Below are 18767 nucleotides of genomic sequence, written 5' to 3' on the forward strand. Positions count from 1 at the left end.
TAAGTGAATGGGGAAATACTAATTTTAGAGGCCCTGAATGATATTTTGCTTCTTGCTTTCTGTCACGTCATCTGAGGCCCAGAAGGCATCCAGTAGGACTTGCTTTACCTAAAATAGCATTGTAGGACCAGCATCTACTAAACAGCCCTTCTGTGTATTTCTTTTTCACTTGTTAAACTGAGCAAGAGGTGTTATCCTGAACGTTGTAGGGAAACACCGAATGATTTCCTCTCTGGAGAACTGTGTGCTTGCCGGGCGTCTGGGCCTGTGTACCTGGCTGGCGTAGCTGTGTGGATAAAACGTGGGACTGTTTGCGTCAGTGTCGAGGTTCTGATCCTCAAGCAACCAATTTTTCCTTTTTCTTTCTAGCCACAGATCACAACCCTGATCCCACCCAATAATCGTAGTATGTGCCCACAATAGCGTATACATCACTTTGAATTCTCTTAAATCCCTGAAATTCGCTGAAAGTAAAATTCCATACCACCCTGTGATTATTACGAATTTTCAGTGTCAGTGTCGTCTGCCCAGATACGTATTTCTCCATAATACATTTTCTGAAGGCCAGAATATAAACCTAAATGCCAGTGACGAATACGAGGCTTTGGTCTGTGTGGATGAGCCGCTTGCTCAGGCGCTGGGCAGGCAGACCCAGCCCTTGTCCTCGCCCCGTAACTCTCCGGAGCAGCGACTTTCCGCCTCTCGGTCTCCCGGCACACAGACGTTACTGAAGTTCTGCAGCACACCAAAAAGTATGGTTTTTGCTGATTTAACAAAAAAATAGGTATACTTTTGATTCATTCACACCAGCCGGCTATTGTGTTGGCTGTTTCATTTTCATTTGACACCCTAAGGGAGAAGAGGTGGGCGCCCCGACTGAGCGGGCGGGTGGTGCGCGAGTGAAATCGCCGCGGCGGCCGAGCACCCTGCCGAGCGGCCCCGACTCCCTCCTCGGTGGGTCACGGGCGTGGTTTCCTTAAGCGTGCGGGCCCTCTGCTCGCTCTTATGTTTGTGGTTATGATAATTTAGACTAAACACTGGCAGTCTTGTGGGGAAGTCTGAAGCAGCATCATTATTGGGGGTGGCTAATAGTAAGCACAGTGATAAAAGAAAAAACTACACAAGTTTCAAAGCCAAATGCGTTTATGGTCATTTTTAAGAGAACGTCGTGGGGAAGCAGCATTACTGTGTTTAGTCCGCTGTTGTCTTAAACCTTGCCGAAACTTAAGCTGCGTTTTGGTGTTTACAGTTATCTGTCAGAAAGCATGCTTTAGTCGTGGAAGGAAATTAGAAACTTGACAGCAATGGAAAGTTTATATAAAAATGTCAGGGAGATGTTCTGCAAAATGCGCTGTAATAAAAATAGAGCATGTGCCATACCCTCTTCAATCGAATTTCCACGGGGAGAGTGCTGAGCAAAGCATCCCTTTAGAAAGTTATGGTTGCCTCCTACCTGTTGAATTACTGGCCCCTTTTATTTTTTTATTTTATTTATTTATTTTTTAAATATATCTTTATTGATTTCAGAGAGAGGAAAGGAGAGGGGGAGAGAGAGAAACATCAATGATAAGAGAGTCATTGATCAAGCTTGCAACCCGGGCATGTGCCCTGACCGGGTATCGAACCCTGATCGCCTGGATCCTAGGTCAACGCTCAACCGCTGAGCCACGCCCGGCCGGGCCACTGGCCCCTTTTAGATGGTGGATAAAAATGTAGAATTCTGGATCTTAGCAGTGGCAGCTGAAACACTTATTTTGGACTCTCTTCCATGGTAACCGGAGATGAAACTTGAGAAGACAGTATGGACTAATGGATAGCGTGTCGGGCGGGAGGTCAGGACCTCTTGTTCTGTTCTGTGCCCAGCCTGCTACTGGGTTACTATGTAAACTTAGATAAGCCAGTTACCCTCCTTGCACTTCATATTTTCCACTTGTGAAAGCATAGGTAGAGACATTCTGTACTTAGCTCTTCAAAAAATATTGTGAGAGCCAGCTTACACTGAAGACGTTCATAGTATCTTTGGGTTGAAAAGAGGCTACATAAATATGTCAGTGTCTCTGTTCCCTTTGACAACACTCTAACCACCATCTGGCATTACATAAACTGTCCCTCTCAATGCGAAACGGGAACCATTGCAATGAACTGTGTATTGCACAGAAGCTCAGAGGGTGACCTTGGGGCCAGAATGCCTGGGTGTGATTCTTGGATCCACCACTTACTCACTCTGTGACCTTGGACAAATCAGTGCACCAGGTTTTCTCATCTGTGAAATGGGGCTAATGACGGCACCCTTCTCATTGGAGTGTGATGAAGCTTGAAGGCATTCATGAAGAGCGCTGCAAACATTATTATAGACGCATAATACACTTTATTCTTATTGCCCAAAACAATTCTTTATTACTGGCGTGGTAGGGAAGGTGAAGCATCACCCGGCCTTGGTTTTTCCTGTGCATCTCTTCCCAGGTGGCTGCTCACTCTCCTTCCCAAACGCCTGCGTCTCACTCTGCCACGCCCATAAGCCCTGGGCCCTGAGTATAAGCTTCAGTCCGTTACCCATTGTCCCATCTGTAATAGTTGAAGGACTGATACATAAAAGATGAAAGAAATCTACATGTTTCAAACTAGTCTCAGAAACATCTCTGGTTTATTAACCTGAAAAAAAAAATGCTGACATTTCAGAAATGTTACAAACTGGAGAGATGATTGATAATTGGGAGGGTGTCTGATTATTATAGACAGTAAACTCAGAAAACATCAGGAAGAAATAGAGGAACAGTTAACAATTTAAGCGGAGTTCACCTTGGCCTCTCTTGTCTGCTTTCCATAGTGTGTGGAAAGCGCAAGTCGCTCAGACGTAAAGAAGTAGAGCTTTTGGATTATCAAAAATCTAAATAAAAAGGTTTTTTTCAGGGGTTAAAGGCATTGTGATGTTTTACTGAGTTGTACACTTCAAACCTGTTTGGTTTTGTGAACCAATGTTACCCCAGTAAATTCAATTTAAAAAAAAAAGACATTATGAAAGTCTGAAAGTTCAGGATTTGACGAAAATTGATTAGTCTTTTGTAACTTGCTGCAGCGTGGAATTTCAAAGATTGAATAGCAACTGAGAGATAATCATATGTTTCCCTGACTTTTCTCCTCTCTTTTCATGAATAGAGCCCACCTACATCACAATCGATCCGCCGGCGTGCAGGGAGCTAGCCAATTGCAGCCTGACCGAGAAGGACTGTATTTACGGTTTCAAGCTTGACCACAGTGGCTGTCGAACTTGTCAGTGCAAAAGCAGTAAGTACGCAGAAGACAGGTGGTTTTTTCTGAGCCTCATGTGGTATTGTCGAGGCCTATTATGTGATTGACTGTCCTTTGCATTCCTGTTCATGACGTTCTCTTAGCAACCTGAAAGAAGGGAAAGTTGGTGCTAAACACAAATACACAGTCATTTCCGGGGGGGGGGGGTGGCTGCTGCTTTATTCTGGTTTTCGTCTTTATTTCTGTCGTCAGATGCTCCTTGATGCCCAGCTGCATCCTGGGTACAGCCCTCAGAGCTCTAAGTATGTCTTTCTAACCACCCCTTGGGCTCTGTCTCTAACATAACCTTGCTGGGGTCACCCAGTTGACAGGGAGGTCACCCACACAGAGGGTGTCACATTCCGTGGATGGCAGTCATAATCCTGAGACTGTGCTTCACTGTGTTGACCCCAGCTCCCCTCCATGTGGATGCCAGTCGTGTCCTCGAGCCACGACCTCTGAAACTTGATAGAGTCTATTACATTTCTTCCACACACACGCTGACCTCCCTTCACATTTAAAACGATTTTGAATTCCCCTAATTCTACCAAAATAAATACCTTCAGTTCCCTCAGCCATTCATTCCCCAGGTGATGCAGTTTCTAGACCTTTTTTGGTCCTTTCCATCGTTGACACACTTAGAGTAGGTCCTTGTCCTTGTGTAAATGTGTGGCCCAGAAACAGACAGATACTCCAGAATCTGGTCTGATCAGTGCAGTCCTAGCAGGCGGCCTAACTTAGCTCTTCGAATTAGCCCTGTTGCTCATGCTGAGTTTGTAAGCAGCTAGAACCACTAGGTGCATTTTTTTTACATCAGCTGCTGTTAGGCATTTGATTTTTTTTTTTAAATGACATAAATATAGCGCCACATTTAACAAGAAATTATCCTGAGAGTTTCAAACGGTTTCCCAGCTAGTTGGGATATTTTTTAATCTCGTTAATGTGCTCTAACACCTTACCTCTGGCTCCAGCTAGTATTAAATAAGCGCAGCTTACATGTCCTCATTCAAAACGTTGAACCAAAATTAAGTTGTACAGGACAAAGGACAGATTCCTGGAGCTCTGACCACCTTCCTGCCAGACGACAAAGGACCCTAATTCTCACTGTTGCCATGGGATCAGTCAGCTAACAGCATGCCACCTCCATCTCCACACTGAAGTCTCGAAACAGGTGACCTGGATCTTACCTGAAATCAGAACCGTGGGATTTGAGGCATCCCTTTGCTGGGAACCCCATTTTAACCATAAAATGGAGTTAGTCGGGGCCCGTCTTGCTCTTCACGATCCTACGCCGGCTGGCTCCTGGTGGACACGGCTTTCTTCCCTAAATGTCATAAACCTCACATTTAACAGTTCTTGCTGCAGAGTTTTCCATTGTGAATGTCTAGCTTAGTTTCTGCAGTTTTAGAACCTTTGTCTTTTTTTAATTGACCTTTGGCTCCTTTTGTTTTCTGAACCCTCTCTCCACTCACTCCGATCTCTCTAAACATAGACAGTGCTTCTAAAATAAGGTTCCCGTGAGCCTCGGGTGTAATTATCCCGGGCTCAGAGTCTGGACTCTCTCAGTGCAGACAGGTGCTCACCTTCTGGTTTACCCGGCATCCTGGGCTTTCTGTTCCTCTGCACCTTTATCGTTCGATGCTTTCTGTTGTAAGAGTATTTTGATATTCAGATACAAAATAGGAGCTGAGTACTTCGGTTTTCTTAGTTACATGTGTCATCACACTATCAGCCTGAGGAAGTTGGTGCTAAAATGGTTTGTAAAACTCTTGTTGTGACTGTGGTTGTTGCCACCTTTAAGTTTCCTATCAGCCTCCAGCCATCGGGGCGTCCTGCCCTCCTGCGGCCGCTGCTGTCCCGAGGAGGCAGCCCGGTCACCACCTCTCTGCCCGACACGGCTCTGATTGGAAGCCCGATTCATCAGGGAGCCGCCTTGGCAGACGCGTTTGTTTACTTAAATGGCCAACTTTGGTTTTTGACAGCAAGATAATTAGTGATTGTATCCTGAAGCCTTTATATTTTAATCCTTCTTATCGCTCTCGAGGACACATCCTTTCTGATCCTGGGAGGGCACCTACGTTTTTTTCTGAACTTTTCGAGTCATTGTGCTTAATCTCACCCCACCTACCACCTTCATCTGGGCTTTGCTGTGAGGAACTGTTTGTCCCCACGGTCGTGTTGACGTAAGACCCCTGCCACTCCACAATGAGCCCTTTGTAGTTGAGTCCAAAGGAACAGTTTCCCTCAGTTGTCATCAAAGCCAGTCAAAAACATGTTACCGGCTTTTTGCAGATTGAGGCTATTGGGAGAATTCTGCTCGCCAGCCTTTGGGTTAGTGCCACATTCTGGCTTTATAGAGGGAATATCTGTGGATACTACCCGACTGCACCTCCATTTCTTTAACACGTAGAAAGAAAGATGTACGGGAGACTGTTGAATTTTGTCAGTTTTTTTTTACAGGTAAATTTTTATTAGCCATTCATTCTTTGCAGATTTTACCTGTTTGTAGAGCTGTCTAGTCTTCCTTCCTTCCCTCCTCCCTTCTTTCTTCCTTTGCTGGTCTAGACAAGCACCTGCTGAGTTCTAGGTACTGTCGTAGGTGTTGATGCCATAGCAACGAATAAATGAAAGGCATGCCCTAGGCAAAAAAATCTGTATCCAACACACTAGTAAAGTAGCATTTCAAGCCAAATACTATAACTTACAAAAGTGCATTCTATTAATAGGACGCTTTGGCCCTATAGGGGGTCCAGGACCTTGTTGACGCCAGAGTAGGGCAGTAACTGGCCCATCTCCCAGGCCCACGCTCGGCACTCAGCACTCAGCAGATGTTGGTCTGTGAATGAGCAGGGATCCCCCAGGACAAGGGCTGCCATTGGACATCTTTCTTGTCTGAAATCCCCTCCTGAGGACTCGCCATGTAGCCATTTCCTCACCCTGAGATTCTCAACCTGGGCTAGTCTTTTGCCATCTCACTCACTGCCACTGTATCCCTAAAAACGGAATTAAACACCAAGTGGAATTTGTCAGTTTGACCTGAGCATCGGAAGTCTAGTCGTAGAGCCTTCTGCTTCCCCCTCCCAGCAGCAGCCCTGATCTTTGGACATGTTTGAAAGCCACACCTTTGGAGGTGAGTCAGATTAAACCAAACTGCCAGATCCTTGGTTGTCAGATTCTCTTGGTTGTGTACCCAGCTCTCCCCCAGGCTCTGGCATGAGACTGGCCTGCCTCTGGGTGGTCACAGCAAGTGGCTTTGCTTCTCCAGGCCTCTGCGTCCTCTGTATCTGTAAAGGGCAATAATAATATCTAACTAATGGGTAATTTTGAGGACTAAGTAAATGAGTGCATGCAGTGCTCACGTTACTCACCGACATAGGTAATTGTTTACTCTCCACGATAGCTGTTGTATAACATCCATTTCTGAGTCAGCCCGAGCGAGTGGACGTGGAGAGCCCCCAGCTCCCCCCTCCTTCGTTCAACACCAGCCGGCCTTCGCTTCTTCCTGTCCTCTGAGGGCATCACACAGACAGCTTCCCTTCACCTTTCCTTTTTAACCCTCAGATATTCTCGTTCTCTTTTACCCATCTTTAGGGAAAAAAGGAAGTTTCTTATAGGGAAGGATGGCATAAGTGTGTTCTTTTTCCCATTGCAGCTACCTGATAAGTACTTATTTTATCTAAATTTCAATCCCATATGTTATTTTTCTGCATCCCACCAGAAGCCTGTTTCACAGGCAGTGGTCCTAGCCATTGATACCTCTGTTGTTTTCTGTAAGGGACTATGCCTTGTCTATATAGGCTGCTGGCATCAAGATTTCCTAGAGTTAGGCAAGCACCGAATAAATATTTCTGTCCTGTCTGTTGGTTTGTTGTTTACATATTCATTTTTTTTCTTCCATTATCTAGCATTATTTGAGTGCCTGCTATATGCCAAGCACTAGGGATATGAACAAGATTTAAATGGTTGTCTTGACTACCATTGGTAATGATAATATGCTAATAGGTTATAATGATATTGCAGCATAATCAAGCATATTATAGACAGTTACTTTTAAGATTGAAATCAAACCCCAGTAGGAACATGCCCTTCAGAGTACGTGGAAGGCATGACAGAGGATTCTTTTGTTTGGACCTAAAACAGATACCAACCAGTCTTATAACAACACTAAGCAAAGTAATGCATCGAGTGCACACAGAGAAATTTAAATTACCCGACTCAGTTTCTCGAGGACATATTTAGAATAAAGGAAAATGTGATTACTAATAAAACCTACCAGCATTGGCACAAGCTATTAATAGCATTACTTTTTAACCAGAAACATTTATTGCTGTCACACGGACATAGCACACTTCAGCTTACTATGTGAACTATATGCCGTGACAGCTCTATGGATTAAATGCCATTCATCGTTCGGCATTATATTCTACATCTTTAAATCACGTGGATTTGGCTGGGTTATTTGTAATTTCTCCACTTTTAACATTCTGTAAGTCTAGGAACTAATAATGTTTTCTTCTAGAAACAGATGGAGACAAAGAAAATTAATGGTAGCAGGGAGAAAAAGCCTTCGTGTTTTTCATGGACTGTGTATGTGAATCAGGCACCTATAGAAGTTGCAGCATCAAGTATAGGGAGGCGGGCTCCTCATTTTATTTGGTTGTAACCCTGAGCCAACACTTAATCAGGGCCACAGTTGGGACGCCCACGAACAGCGTTGCATTTCTGTAATAGTTTCGAGAACTTTCTGGTGTTCCTTACTGGTCTAGCGGGTTGATGGGAATTGCCAGTACCGAGTGTGAAGTATGTAGCAGAGAAGTGTAGCAGAACTCTAGGGGCACCGTCAGGCTGTGTTCTCTGTGCAAGTTACAAGGTATTCACTTATAATAAAGTGTGAATGATGCTTCCTGCAGTTGGGCCACTTCTTGACCCTGGGAGCAAACATCTCTTTTTCTCCCGAGTAAACAGAGTTTTATTACGTAGCTGCTATTGACCAGCCAGAGTGCACAGGCCCTGTACTTTGCTGTGATTTATAACTTTCCCCTCCCTGGTAATTTCCCCCTATGGATTAGAGAGCATTTATGGATCACAGTGAAGTCATAATGCTGAAAAATTATGAACACAAAGCCACCATTCTTCCTGTGGTTGCCTCAAGTGAGGTACTGAAGCTTTTTAAACAAACTTACAACCCCCCACCCATCTGTGAATAAAGAAGATGCTTCTAATCTGCTTATTTTGCTTCTTCATGTAAATGTTTGCCGTGAAGGTATATTTCTCTTTTTAAAAGTCTGGAATTAATACATGGCTCTAGGACTGCCTTACAGTCAGACTTTAAGGTTCTGTGTTTCTGAGCTAGAAGATGATATTTTGAGATGTTTTCACAAGTGCCAGTATTTTGGAAATTTTCAATACTATTAAAGTAAGTGTTTGGATCCTGTTATTTTTCTATGACTATGGCCGTGGATGAGAGTGGAGGAGTCAATAACGAGAGCATTGATTGCTTGGTTCGTCCTGCAAGCACATGCTGAACACTCACTCCATGCTGAACACCGTGATAGCACCTGGCCTGTGTAAATAAAGAAAATAGGGCCCGATCCTAGAGCCCCCTCCTGTGGGGGAGCAGAGTGGAGATGGGCCCAGACCATAGCGTGCCGGCGAGCAGGCAGGGCCGCCCCGGAGCGCCTGGCCCTGGGTGGCAGCGCCAGCCTACTGCCCATTTATGTTTAAATAGCAGCCTTTGCTTGAAATTCTCTCCCATTGCAAAGCAGAGGTATTTAAAGACAAAATTAGATTTTGTCAAAATTTTTAAACTTGGTGATGCAACAGTTTTCTTTAAGGGTGAAGCCCATTCTAGATTAAGGTCTAAGGAAAAACTTCTTTTTTAAAGCAGTAAGAAACTAAAGGCACAAAGGTGACCAGACTCCAAAGTTCAAAGGAATTTAATGCCCAGGGATTCTGACTCTGGGAAGTTCTCAGAGTGTTTTTAATTCATCTGTTGCCCAAGATAACCTGCTTGGTGGTGTGACTTAAAAATTCTTGTAACGAATTAGAAAAATGGGCTCGCAACTTGATCTCAGTGTCAGGGAAAGAAGTGTGGCTGTGACACCTTCTCCCTCCTGTCCATGCCCTTTGTAATGGGAGAGAGTTGAGAAACTATGGCCTTTCAGGTTATATAATTGCAAATTTTTAAGTGAGACATTTAGAATTTGGCTTCTAAGGATGCAAATTACTAATTAGTTGTTTCACAGTGTAATACAGACCTACGATGTTGTATTAAATACATGTAATGAACGGTTTACTATAATGACAAAGTAGAAAATTATACCATAAATCACATTTTCCTTTTTAAAAGATAGCCAATTAAAGATTTGTGTATCGCAGCTAAGACTCGTGAAAGATGCTATCTTAAAATATTTATGTAAAACATGAGCTCATTTCGCCTATTAATTGTAGCTGAGGTTTAATTTTAGATTGGAAGATTTGTGTGTGGAACAGACTAATGTGTTCTGTTTTTCCTAGTAACGCATGCATTATTTATAATGTCTGCTCAAAGGGTGTCCAGATGCAATAAAGATTAATTTATTATTTCAACAAAAATGGTCTCTGCTCCCTATCCTACTAATCCACGCAGAGCAGTAATCAAACATCGCCATGCTTTTGCCGTCAGAATTTGATTGCCTGTCAAATTGTGCCATTAATTTAGACAAGTCCCAACTTGCTTTCGTTCCATCACCAAGCGTGCTTTTTCCCTTAACCTTTTTATTCTCTGTATTATGCTGTTAATTCCTGTATCACACCTTTTAAAATCTTTTTAGAAGACTTCTGTTAAGCTAATAGCTCTAGTAGTTTCTTCTACCAGTCACCATTGCTCCTTTTCCCCCCTTCTAAACTAATAAGTTAAAAACCAACCAAAAGGGGGTACTGTGAACATTTCAGGCAGTGGATAGTTAAACATAAATCTAGATATTCCTTTGGCACATAAATATTTTAGTCATTTCGCTAAGTGCATCCAACTACCTGGATATTTGTCAGCAGTAGACAAAAAAAATAGCTTCATGAAATACTTCCTGTCGTATTGTAAGAGGTGTTCTTTTTAAAGAAAGGGTAAGAAACCCTTTACGCTTCAGTGTAGAATATGCAGGATTATATGATAACTTCTAAAACTTGTAAGAGTAAATGTGTGTGAATACTTAAGAACATGCATTATTACCGTCACGCGGTAGAAACAAAATATATAATGAAATTTTAGGTGTAAATTTCTAATTCTCACATTTTATCCATAAATTGTAGTCAGTAGTTTGGAGGTGACCAAGAAGAACAAGTTTCATGAAAAATTTCACTCAGTTTTTTTTGCGCCACAGTCAGCATGTTATCAGCCTGCTCCCCAGCACCCGATTAGAGTACAGGTGAGAAACCTAGTTTTCAGGGTCGGGCTTTATTTTGTATATTCGTCCCGAAGCTTGGAGTTACGTTGCGATGACCGTGAACTAGCTCCGTCTCTGGATTCCCGCCATCCCCACCGCTGTGGGGAGCTGAGACATGCACATGCGGGGTGGGATGGCGGGGGGGTGACATCTGTCCCTGTGTCTTCACAGGGGAGGAGCTGTGCGCCGGCCTCAAGCGAGGCTGCACGCTGGACTGTCCCTTCGGGTTCCTGACTGACGCCCACAACTGCGAGATCTGTCGGTGCCGGCCCCGGCCCAAGAAGTGCCGACCCGTAACCTGTGACAAGTACTGTCCATTCGGATACCTGTACGTATCTCTGAGTTCAGAAGCGCTGTTCCTAACCGTCTGTAACTTGGGGAGACGGCTGTGCCTGCCTGTCAGCTGTTCCGTGTTTGGGAATGAACGGGTGATGTACCGAGTCCAGAATCTCTCTGCCGTCGCAGGTGAATCCGGAGGAGGGGCAGGGGGGCGTCTCCACAGCTGAGAGTCAGTTTTACTCTTTTCTGAAGATGGGCCAGAGCCCTGTTACGACACTGCCCTTGGGGCCTATTCTGTGATTTCTCCATAACAGGAGCCCTTGGACGCTGGGGGGGAAATGGAACTGTCCCGAGGTCCCAGGGTTGTAAATGGGCTAATAACCCTTTCACGGCTGCCCCGGGGGCTTTGCGATAACTAACTTACTGACTCCCTTCTGAAGATCAGCTGCCAGGAACCCGCTTGCAACACTGAGCATCCTTACCTGCCATACCTCCATATCTTACCTTGGTGCTTGTCTGCAGTTCATAATATATTTTCTCTTTACGTGGCTGTAGATTTTGTGAATTTTCTTGAAGATAAGGATCATGACTTGTATTTTCAAATACTTTTGATTGTGTCAGTCCCCAGGAAATCAGATTATTCCAGGGCGGGGAAATAGACATTTCATGTTTGTTCTCCAGTGTCTGCGTTGGCATCCGTTTCTGCCTTTATATCAAGTTGGCCCCTTTAAAAATTACCTTTCAGAATATTACTTTATCATTCTTCCCTCGGGTCCCTTCCAGTTTAATCTTTCTGCTGTTTCAGTTTGATATATTTATATAGTGCTACTATTAATAAGGGACTTAGACCCATCATATCTTGCCCATCTTATTAAAGGCGTCATTTTTATTCTTCTTGGAAATTCTGGTTTAGCAAGGAGGTGGGGAATCTGAATTCTAATTTTAATTGCGTAAGTTGGGAACACTAGTCTTAAAAATTTCCCAAGTAAACTAATCATCATTGTCCTTAATCCTAAAATATGAATACAGTACTAGGAATAGAGTAGGTATTTCCTAGCTTAGCTGCTCGTGCAGAATGAAGCATCCTCGTGTCAGTGGCTGCAGCCCCGCTGCGGCATGAGGACAGTTCTGAGGGAGGCTGCGCTCAGGTCCAGCCTTCCTCTTGGGGAGAAACCCCGCAGAGGATTTCAGGTGGCACTTTGTATTCTTGTCCCTGCGCACACTCGAGGACCAAGTTGATGGCAGTAGACAAATGTACCGGCCAGAGCATTAGCTGGTTTTCAAGGACAGCCTCTGGAGGAGCGGTCCTGGCCGGACACCACGTGGGGGCGTCAGGACGCGGGCAGGCGGCTGCTCCTGCGTCACCTGCGGAGGGGACCGCTCCTGTGGGCCCGTGTACACAGCAGGGAGGGGCGCGTGAGAGTGAAAAACCAGCAGTCAGCCAGAGCCTTGAGAGGTCTTGAAAATGACACAGCATGTGGCATGAGCGTGAATAATCCATTTAATTTAATTCTTCGTTCTCAGTGTGTGAAAGGAAACAGCGGACCGTTTCACCTAGCACGTCGTAGTTTAATTGTCCCTTGGCAGTGGTACACCGAGTGGTATACCACGGTTTTCCCACGGGGCTGTCTTCTTTCAGAGCCCCTTCATTTGCCCAAGATGAGAAAACACGGGGGTTTTTTCTTTCTTTCTTGAACACCACTGTTGCCACTTAGGGCTAATTGGGGTGAAAGCTGAGGGTAAACAGAGTAAGTCCAAGCCCTGTAGAGCCTGAGAGAGGACCCAGGCCTCAGCCAGTGGGCAGAAAGCAAGGACGGTGGGGGAGCTGCTTTTGTAACAGGCAGTGTCTTTTTCAGAAAAAGGGAAAAAAAATTGTTGGTAAGAATATTTTTGTCCAGAGAAATCCCCACCGCGATAGTATTTATAAACATACACTTCCTTATTTAATATCTTTCCACTCAGCACAAAACTGAGGCGCCCTGGCTCATTAGAGGAGGAACAGTTTACCCGACCTCCTTCCTTTGCCCGTAGGCCTGTCACACCCCGTGGCTGGAGCACCTTGCGGTTGACGCTCTTTTCTAAGGAACGAGGGGACTGCGGGACCTCTTGGGGATCTTCCTCTTTGTTCTGCTCCATGGACCCTTAACTCCTTCCACCTTCTATCAGTGCCAGCAGATACCTCATTAAAATGTTACCGAAATTTCTCAGAAACGTGGTCACGGGAGGGCCGTGGCCGTGGGCGGGGGGCGGTCCTGGCCACGGGGAGCTAATTACACGCCACCGCAGGAGCTTTCGAGAGCAAAAGCCACGTCCTCCCGCCTGATGGCAGGATCGCTTCAGTGACCCTCGGTCCGAGTGCCTGGGCAGCATTTCAAACCTATGGATTTTTCTGACCTCTGGCAAAAATTTTAATTACCCAGGAAGAATAAGCACGGCTGTGACGTCTGTCGCTGTAGGAAGTGCCCGGAGCTCCCATGCAGTAAAAACTGCTCCTTGGGCTTCCAGAAGGACAGCCATGGCTGTGTCACCTGCAAGTGCAGAGGTGAGTGCGAGCGGGGGACCCCCACCAACAGCCCGGGCACGGCAGCAGGGACAGAGGGGCGTCTTGTCAGTGGAACCGTTGCGGCGATGGCTGTCTGCTCTGACACAGACTGTCCCCCTCGGTGGGACCACCCCTTTTCCTATCCTCTTAGTAAACACTCACCATGGAATTTAAAGGAAGCATATAATGGACAAGCACACTGACCGAGTGAATCGCTGCTTAGCTCTTCGGTTTTACTTGTCCCGGGACTTTAGCCTCGAGCGCCTTTCCCTTCTGCGTGGCTCCCTCTGCCTGGCAGTGGGTGGTGCAGTTCAGACAGCAGAGCTCCCCTTTCAGAGCCCTGAGGCGGGCATGGCTGCTTCCTGGCAACACTGTTCCCATGAGAGCTTAGACTCCTGCCAGCCTGCGGTGGATAGGCACACATCCCCGTTCCTTTGGTGTGGGGCTCCCTCCCACTCCGGGTGGTCCTGAAGCCACCTGAGCATCTCGCTGCGCACCTCCCTGCCCTCGCCCCAGCTCCGCCCAGCTGCCCCCCCACTGTCCAAGGTGTCAGCATGATCCTCAGGTGAAGCAGTGAAAGACCCCTCAGTTTGTTCTGTGTTTCATCAGAGTTGGACTGTTATCACCGTGGTGGTGTTTTAAGATGTCAGAATAAACAAAAATCCAGTCACCGCTTTAATTGTGCTGCTGAACGAAAATGCGCTGGTTGCCAGGGGCCCGGGATTTCCCCACCGGACGACTTCTAGAGCGATTATTCTGCGCATGTTAAACATGGGCCACACTTGCTGTGAAATCAGTGCTTGTTTATTGTATAAAAATGAAGTTAAGTGGAAGGAGTAAAAGTCACTGTAATCCCACGAACAGGAGTTCTATATGCTTGCAGGTTTTTTCTATTTTCAAAATTGCAAGCATATTAACTTAAATTCTTTTCCTGAGTGAACTGTCCTTTGTAGACGTGACTTTGGGTAGCTGGGTAGCATTATCTGTGAGGACACTGCAGGCTGTTCGTCTTGTGTCTTTATTTACCAAGGCTCCCTTCTGTCTGCAGAGGTCCCCACATCACCCAGCTCGCCTGCCCTGTCAGGCACATGTCTGTCCATGGATGGCCATCACCATAAAAATGAGGAGAGCTGGCATGATGGGTGCCGGGAGTGCTACTGTCACAATGGCCGGGAGATGTGTGCTCTGATCACCTGCCCGGTGCCCGCCTGTGGCAGCCCCACCATCCGTCCAGGACAGTGCTGCCCGTCATGTTCAGGTAAGAGCTCGCTGCTATCTGCGCACTCCCTAAGGCGGGGATTTCTGCCCAGCAGGGTCTCATCGTGTCTGTGACTCGGGGTTGGGGTTGAGGGGAGAGATGCAGGGACAACACAGATCACATTTCAGCTCTTCATGGTTTTTGTCAACAATAGCCACAGAGTCAGCCGGGTGCTATAAATGATGATCCAAAGACCAGAGAAAATTGTAAAGCTCTAACACTCCTTATTTTTGAATGCTTTACTCAATTATATTGGTCTTTGAGCTCCATTTGTGTAAAGGATTGTGGATTTTTGTCCTTCAATTCCAGCTCTCCATTTTACGGAGCATGGATTAAGGCTGAAGTCTTAGTTAATTGGAAAAGATTGGTGTTAATTTTATTCCATAAAAGCTTATTTATAAAGTAATATTGGAGATGGAGAGAATTATTGATGTCCGGAGCTATTGCTCTTTTTTAAATTAATGGATATGTGGCATTCTTGCCAAATGGAGAAATGTAGAGTGAGTGCACATCCAAAACATTTAAAATCATAGTAATGGTAATTAAGATAAGTCAGCAGAGGAGCAGAACAGATTATAACTCCTGGGGGTCCGAATTAATGGTTGTCAGTAACAGTAATTATTATCATAATGCTTCATCTAGTGTCTTCCATCCAAAGAGCTCAACGCTGTCTTATATTCATTATATCTTCCTCTACACAGGCCACTGGGACTTAGGGAAAAATACATTTAGGCAGTTTTTCATTTGGTAAGCAGACACAGAAAGATTAACTCTCTTACCCCAAAGTAAAACAATAAAACGGTACGTCAGCTGGAAGGAAGGCCAGGGAGAAGGGAAGTCTCCCATTCTTATGTCAGATCTTTTAAAGTTGAAAAGTACTTGTCTGATTTTGGAGTCATGATTGTTTTCCCTCTGGTCAGCCCTGCTCAGGTGTCTCCCTGTGGGTAAGTCCACTTCTGTGGGGGGCGCAGTGGGGAACCCAGGGCCCTGTCCTTTGCAGCAAGGCAGGACCCACCTGGGAGGGGAGGTGGCACACTCTGGCCAGGTGTACCTGCCATGGGGGGCACCCGAATCTCCTTCAGCTCTGAGATTCTGCACACCTCGGGAACTAAGGATCCACGTGCAGGCAGCCCTCCTGCCCTATAAAGGACCAGGTTACAGTGTTTTGTGTTTTGTGTTCCCCATGGTTGAGTCAGTTGTGCTCCGATCGAAATTAATTCGCTTTACACGTGTTTTGCTGGTTAAATATGAAAAACCACTAAGTATCCACTGCAACAGAAGATAAATGAGCAATTTGATGGGACAAAACTCTGCGCTGACTCCTTGGGGAAGGAAAATGTATCCCAGTGAAGATCCCTTGCTTTAATTAAAGGTGTGAGTGTGCAGAGTGTGGGCCGCTCCTGGGTCTTTGCTGACCACGCGCTCAGCGAAGACCGAGTGAGGCTGGTGTAGATGCAAAGATGGTCTGAGAACAGGTGCTTGACTTTAGAACTGAAAGGTAGTGGAGCCAGGACTGGTTTTCTCTGTAACAGATATGAAAAGTGGTAATACGAACACACCCTGGATTATTGTCGTGTCGCTGTGGATATGTATGAAAACATATACATTGGTGTACAGGGGTGGGCAAAAGTTTATTTACATGATACAAATAAATAATACAGTAATTAATAAATTAATAATACAAGAATAAACTCGTGTACTCACAACTGTAAACAGACTTTTGCCCACCCCTGTATATGGCTGTGTAGGTATATTTTTCTCAAATATCTTTACTTTAGTGGATTGTCACACATGGCTTCTTCTGACTAGAGACCCCAGAACGGTTGAATTCGTGGACTCCTACTTTAAAGGATATTTTTTTTCTTCTTCCATTCAAGGATCAGCTGGCTTTTCTTTCTGAGCTGAGTGAGCAGCTCCTAAACCCTTCGGATGGAAGATTTACCAAGCGATACTGTTTCTTGGTGCCTTTTTCTCTCTCTCTCCCTCACCCTCTACCTTGCCGTTTCTCCTTGAGCTCTGCCTCAGGCCCACAGGACATCCGCATAGCTGAGGAAGTTCCATCGAATGAGCCCAGGAAGGGAGCCTTCTTCCAGCATTAGTTTATTGATGCTCTCTGGGACAGTGTTTCGTTTTCTCTGTAAACCACAAGAAAGGCATTTTTGCCATCTCGCCCTGGCTCAGTTTTCATGCTTGCCTTCCTCTCTGCTTTCCTCGGACCCCGGAAGGTGTGGCCCAGTGGCCTGTGGATGTAAACATTGGCTAATGTCAGGTTTCTGTTGCTTGGCCTTCTGTGCGGTCAAGGTTCCAGTCTTGCAAGTATCAAAAGTTACCTCCTCAGCTGGAACTGAGCCCGCACCACTGTCTCTCATCAGCGCTGACTCTCGTGCTGACCAGCCCTTTGAAAATGTGAGCTCTTAGGTGACTTCAGCTCCGAGCATCTGTGCAGACGGGCGTTCTGGGGCCCGATCTCCACGGAGCCCCAGGCGTGAGCTCGCCGCGGTGTCTCCAGACTGCTGCTCGGCGGGGTCGGCACTGTCAGCACCTCCTTGAAATGCTTGTTGTATTTGGATTACACGGATATGGTTAATGTCTCCATGCTTCTCATTTCCTCAGCACAGCTTCAGGGCAACTCCCAGTACCTCCTAGACATGTTCAGCATTAAATTCCCTCTCTGTCATTATCACCTCGCGAAGAGGCCAGATCGCCTCTCCCCTGGGGAAAGAAATCGTAGTTCTCAGCCTCTGAGCATTCGCCTCTCTTGATGATGCTATCGCCAAACAAATGTTTATTCTCAGGTGAGGGTTTCAGACTATTGATCGAGCAGAACATTCCTGCTCAGTTTGCTGGCAGCGGATCTAGTTTGGGGTGTGGCCTGCTCAGCAGCAGGATGTCTTTCCAAGCGTAAAAATGCTCAGGGTCCCAGAGATAAGGGAGAGAATGGAGCACAGAGCAGCTGGAGATTGTGTTTAACCTGGAGGCATATCCGTGACCCAGATATAGACTTGGGTTCAGATCCCTTGTCTGCCCTTAATGCTGAGAGCCCTCGGTTTCCTCCTATGTAAAATAGGTTGTTAGTACCTACCTCACAAGGCTGGTGGGAGGGAGAAGTGAAGTAACACACGTAAAGCACTTTGCATGGAAATGGAGCCATAGCGAGCGCTCAGTGAATGAAAAAAAAATCTTCATTCCGCAGAGCTCCCCTAAGAGGCTCTAGTTCTTTTAACAGTAGATGTCCTCTCCCTGTAAGTTAATTCTCTTGTTGGATTCTCTCACTGTTACTGATAAATGTAAACCACTGACTCTCCCTTCCTAACGCTGACTCTTCTGCCGCCTTGCATTTATTTCCCTCACTGCTCTCCCAATAGGAACGGAGTGAGACAGCCCGCAGTCAGTTCATCTCTGTCCCTTAAAGCCACAGCCCCGGGTTCTCCAGGCGTTGGGGTGACTGCTGATGAATAACGTCTCGTGTTCTGATTTGTGTCTTCCCCAGATGACCTTGTGGTGCAGAAGCCAGAGCTCAGCAACCCCTCCATTTGCCACGCCCCTGGAGGAGAGTACTTCGTGGAAGGAGAAACGTGGAACATAGACTCCTGTACGCAGTGCACCTGCCACAGCGGGCGGGTGATGTGTGAGACAGAGGTGTGCCCGCCGCTGCTCTGCCAGAACCCTTCGCGCACGCAGGACTCCTGCTGCCCGCAGTGCACAGGTAACCGGCGCTGGGCCTCGGGGTGCACGTGGCCAAGGCTGCCGCGCAGGCATTGTCGTTGCGCAGGACGGGGTCCCAAGGCCAGTCACCGGTAACCCAGGCAGGAACACACGGCGGCCTGCTTTCTAAATCCATCCCACGTATAGACCGCACATTTATGAATTCAGTATGCTTTGCGCCTAAGGTGACTTGGAGACGATCGCCTTTTTTCTTCTTGTTCGTTCTGCCATTTTTTTAACCCTGCCTCTCAGACTCAGGAGACCGTCCTGCGGC

At 46.2% G+C, this 18767-nt stretch overlaps 1 protein-coding gene across 2 annotated transcripts in view; it reads left to right on the forward strand.

Annotated features, from left to right (window-relative positions):
* Positions 1 to 18767, forward strand: part of CRIM1 (cysteine rich transmembrane BMP regulator 1) — a 168011-nt gene that overhangs the window by 124802 nt on the left and 24442 nt on the right. For both annotated transcript variants that reach the window (XM_081156849.1, XM_081156848.1), the window contains exons 8-12: positions 3157 to 3285; positions 10881 to 11037; positions 13409 to 13530; positions 14579 to 14788; positions 18279 to 18494. In XM_081156849.1, the coding sequence (XP_081012975.1) occupies positions 3157 to 3285; positions 10881 to 11037; positions 13409 to 13530; positions 14579 to 14788; positions 18279 to 18494 (834 nt within the window). The remainder of the gene's footprint in view (positions 1 to 3156; positions 3286 to 10880; positions 11038 to 13408; positions 13531 to 14578; positions 14789 to 18278; positions 18495 to 18767) is intronic.

This window comes from Miniopterus schreibersii, assembly GCF_964146895.1.
Source record: "Miniopterus schreibersii genome assembly, chromosome: 13".
Taxonomy (NCBI): domain Eukaryota; kingdom Metazoa; phylum Chordata; class Mammalia; order Chiroptera; family Miniopteridae; genus Miniopterus; species Miniopterus schreibersii.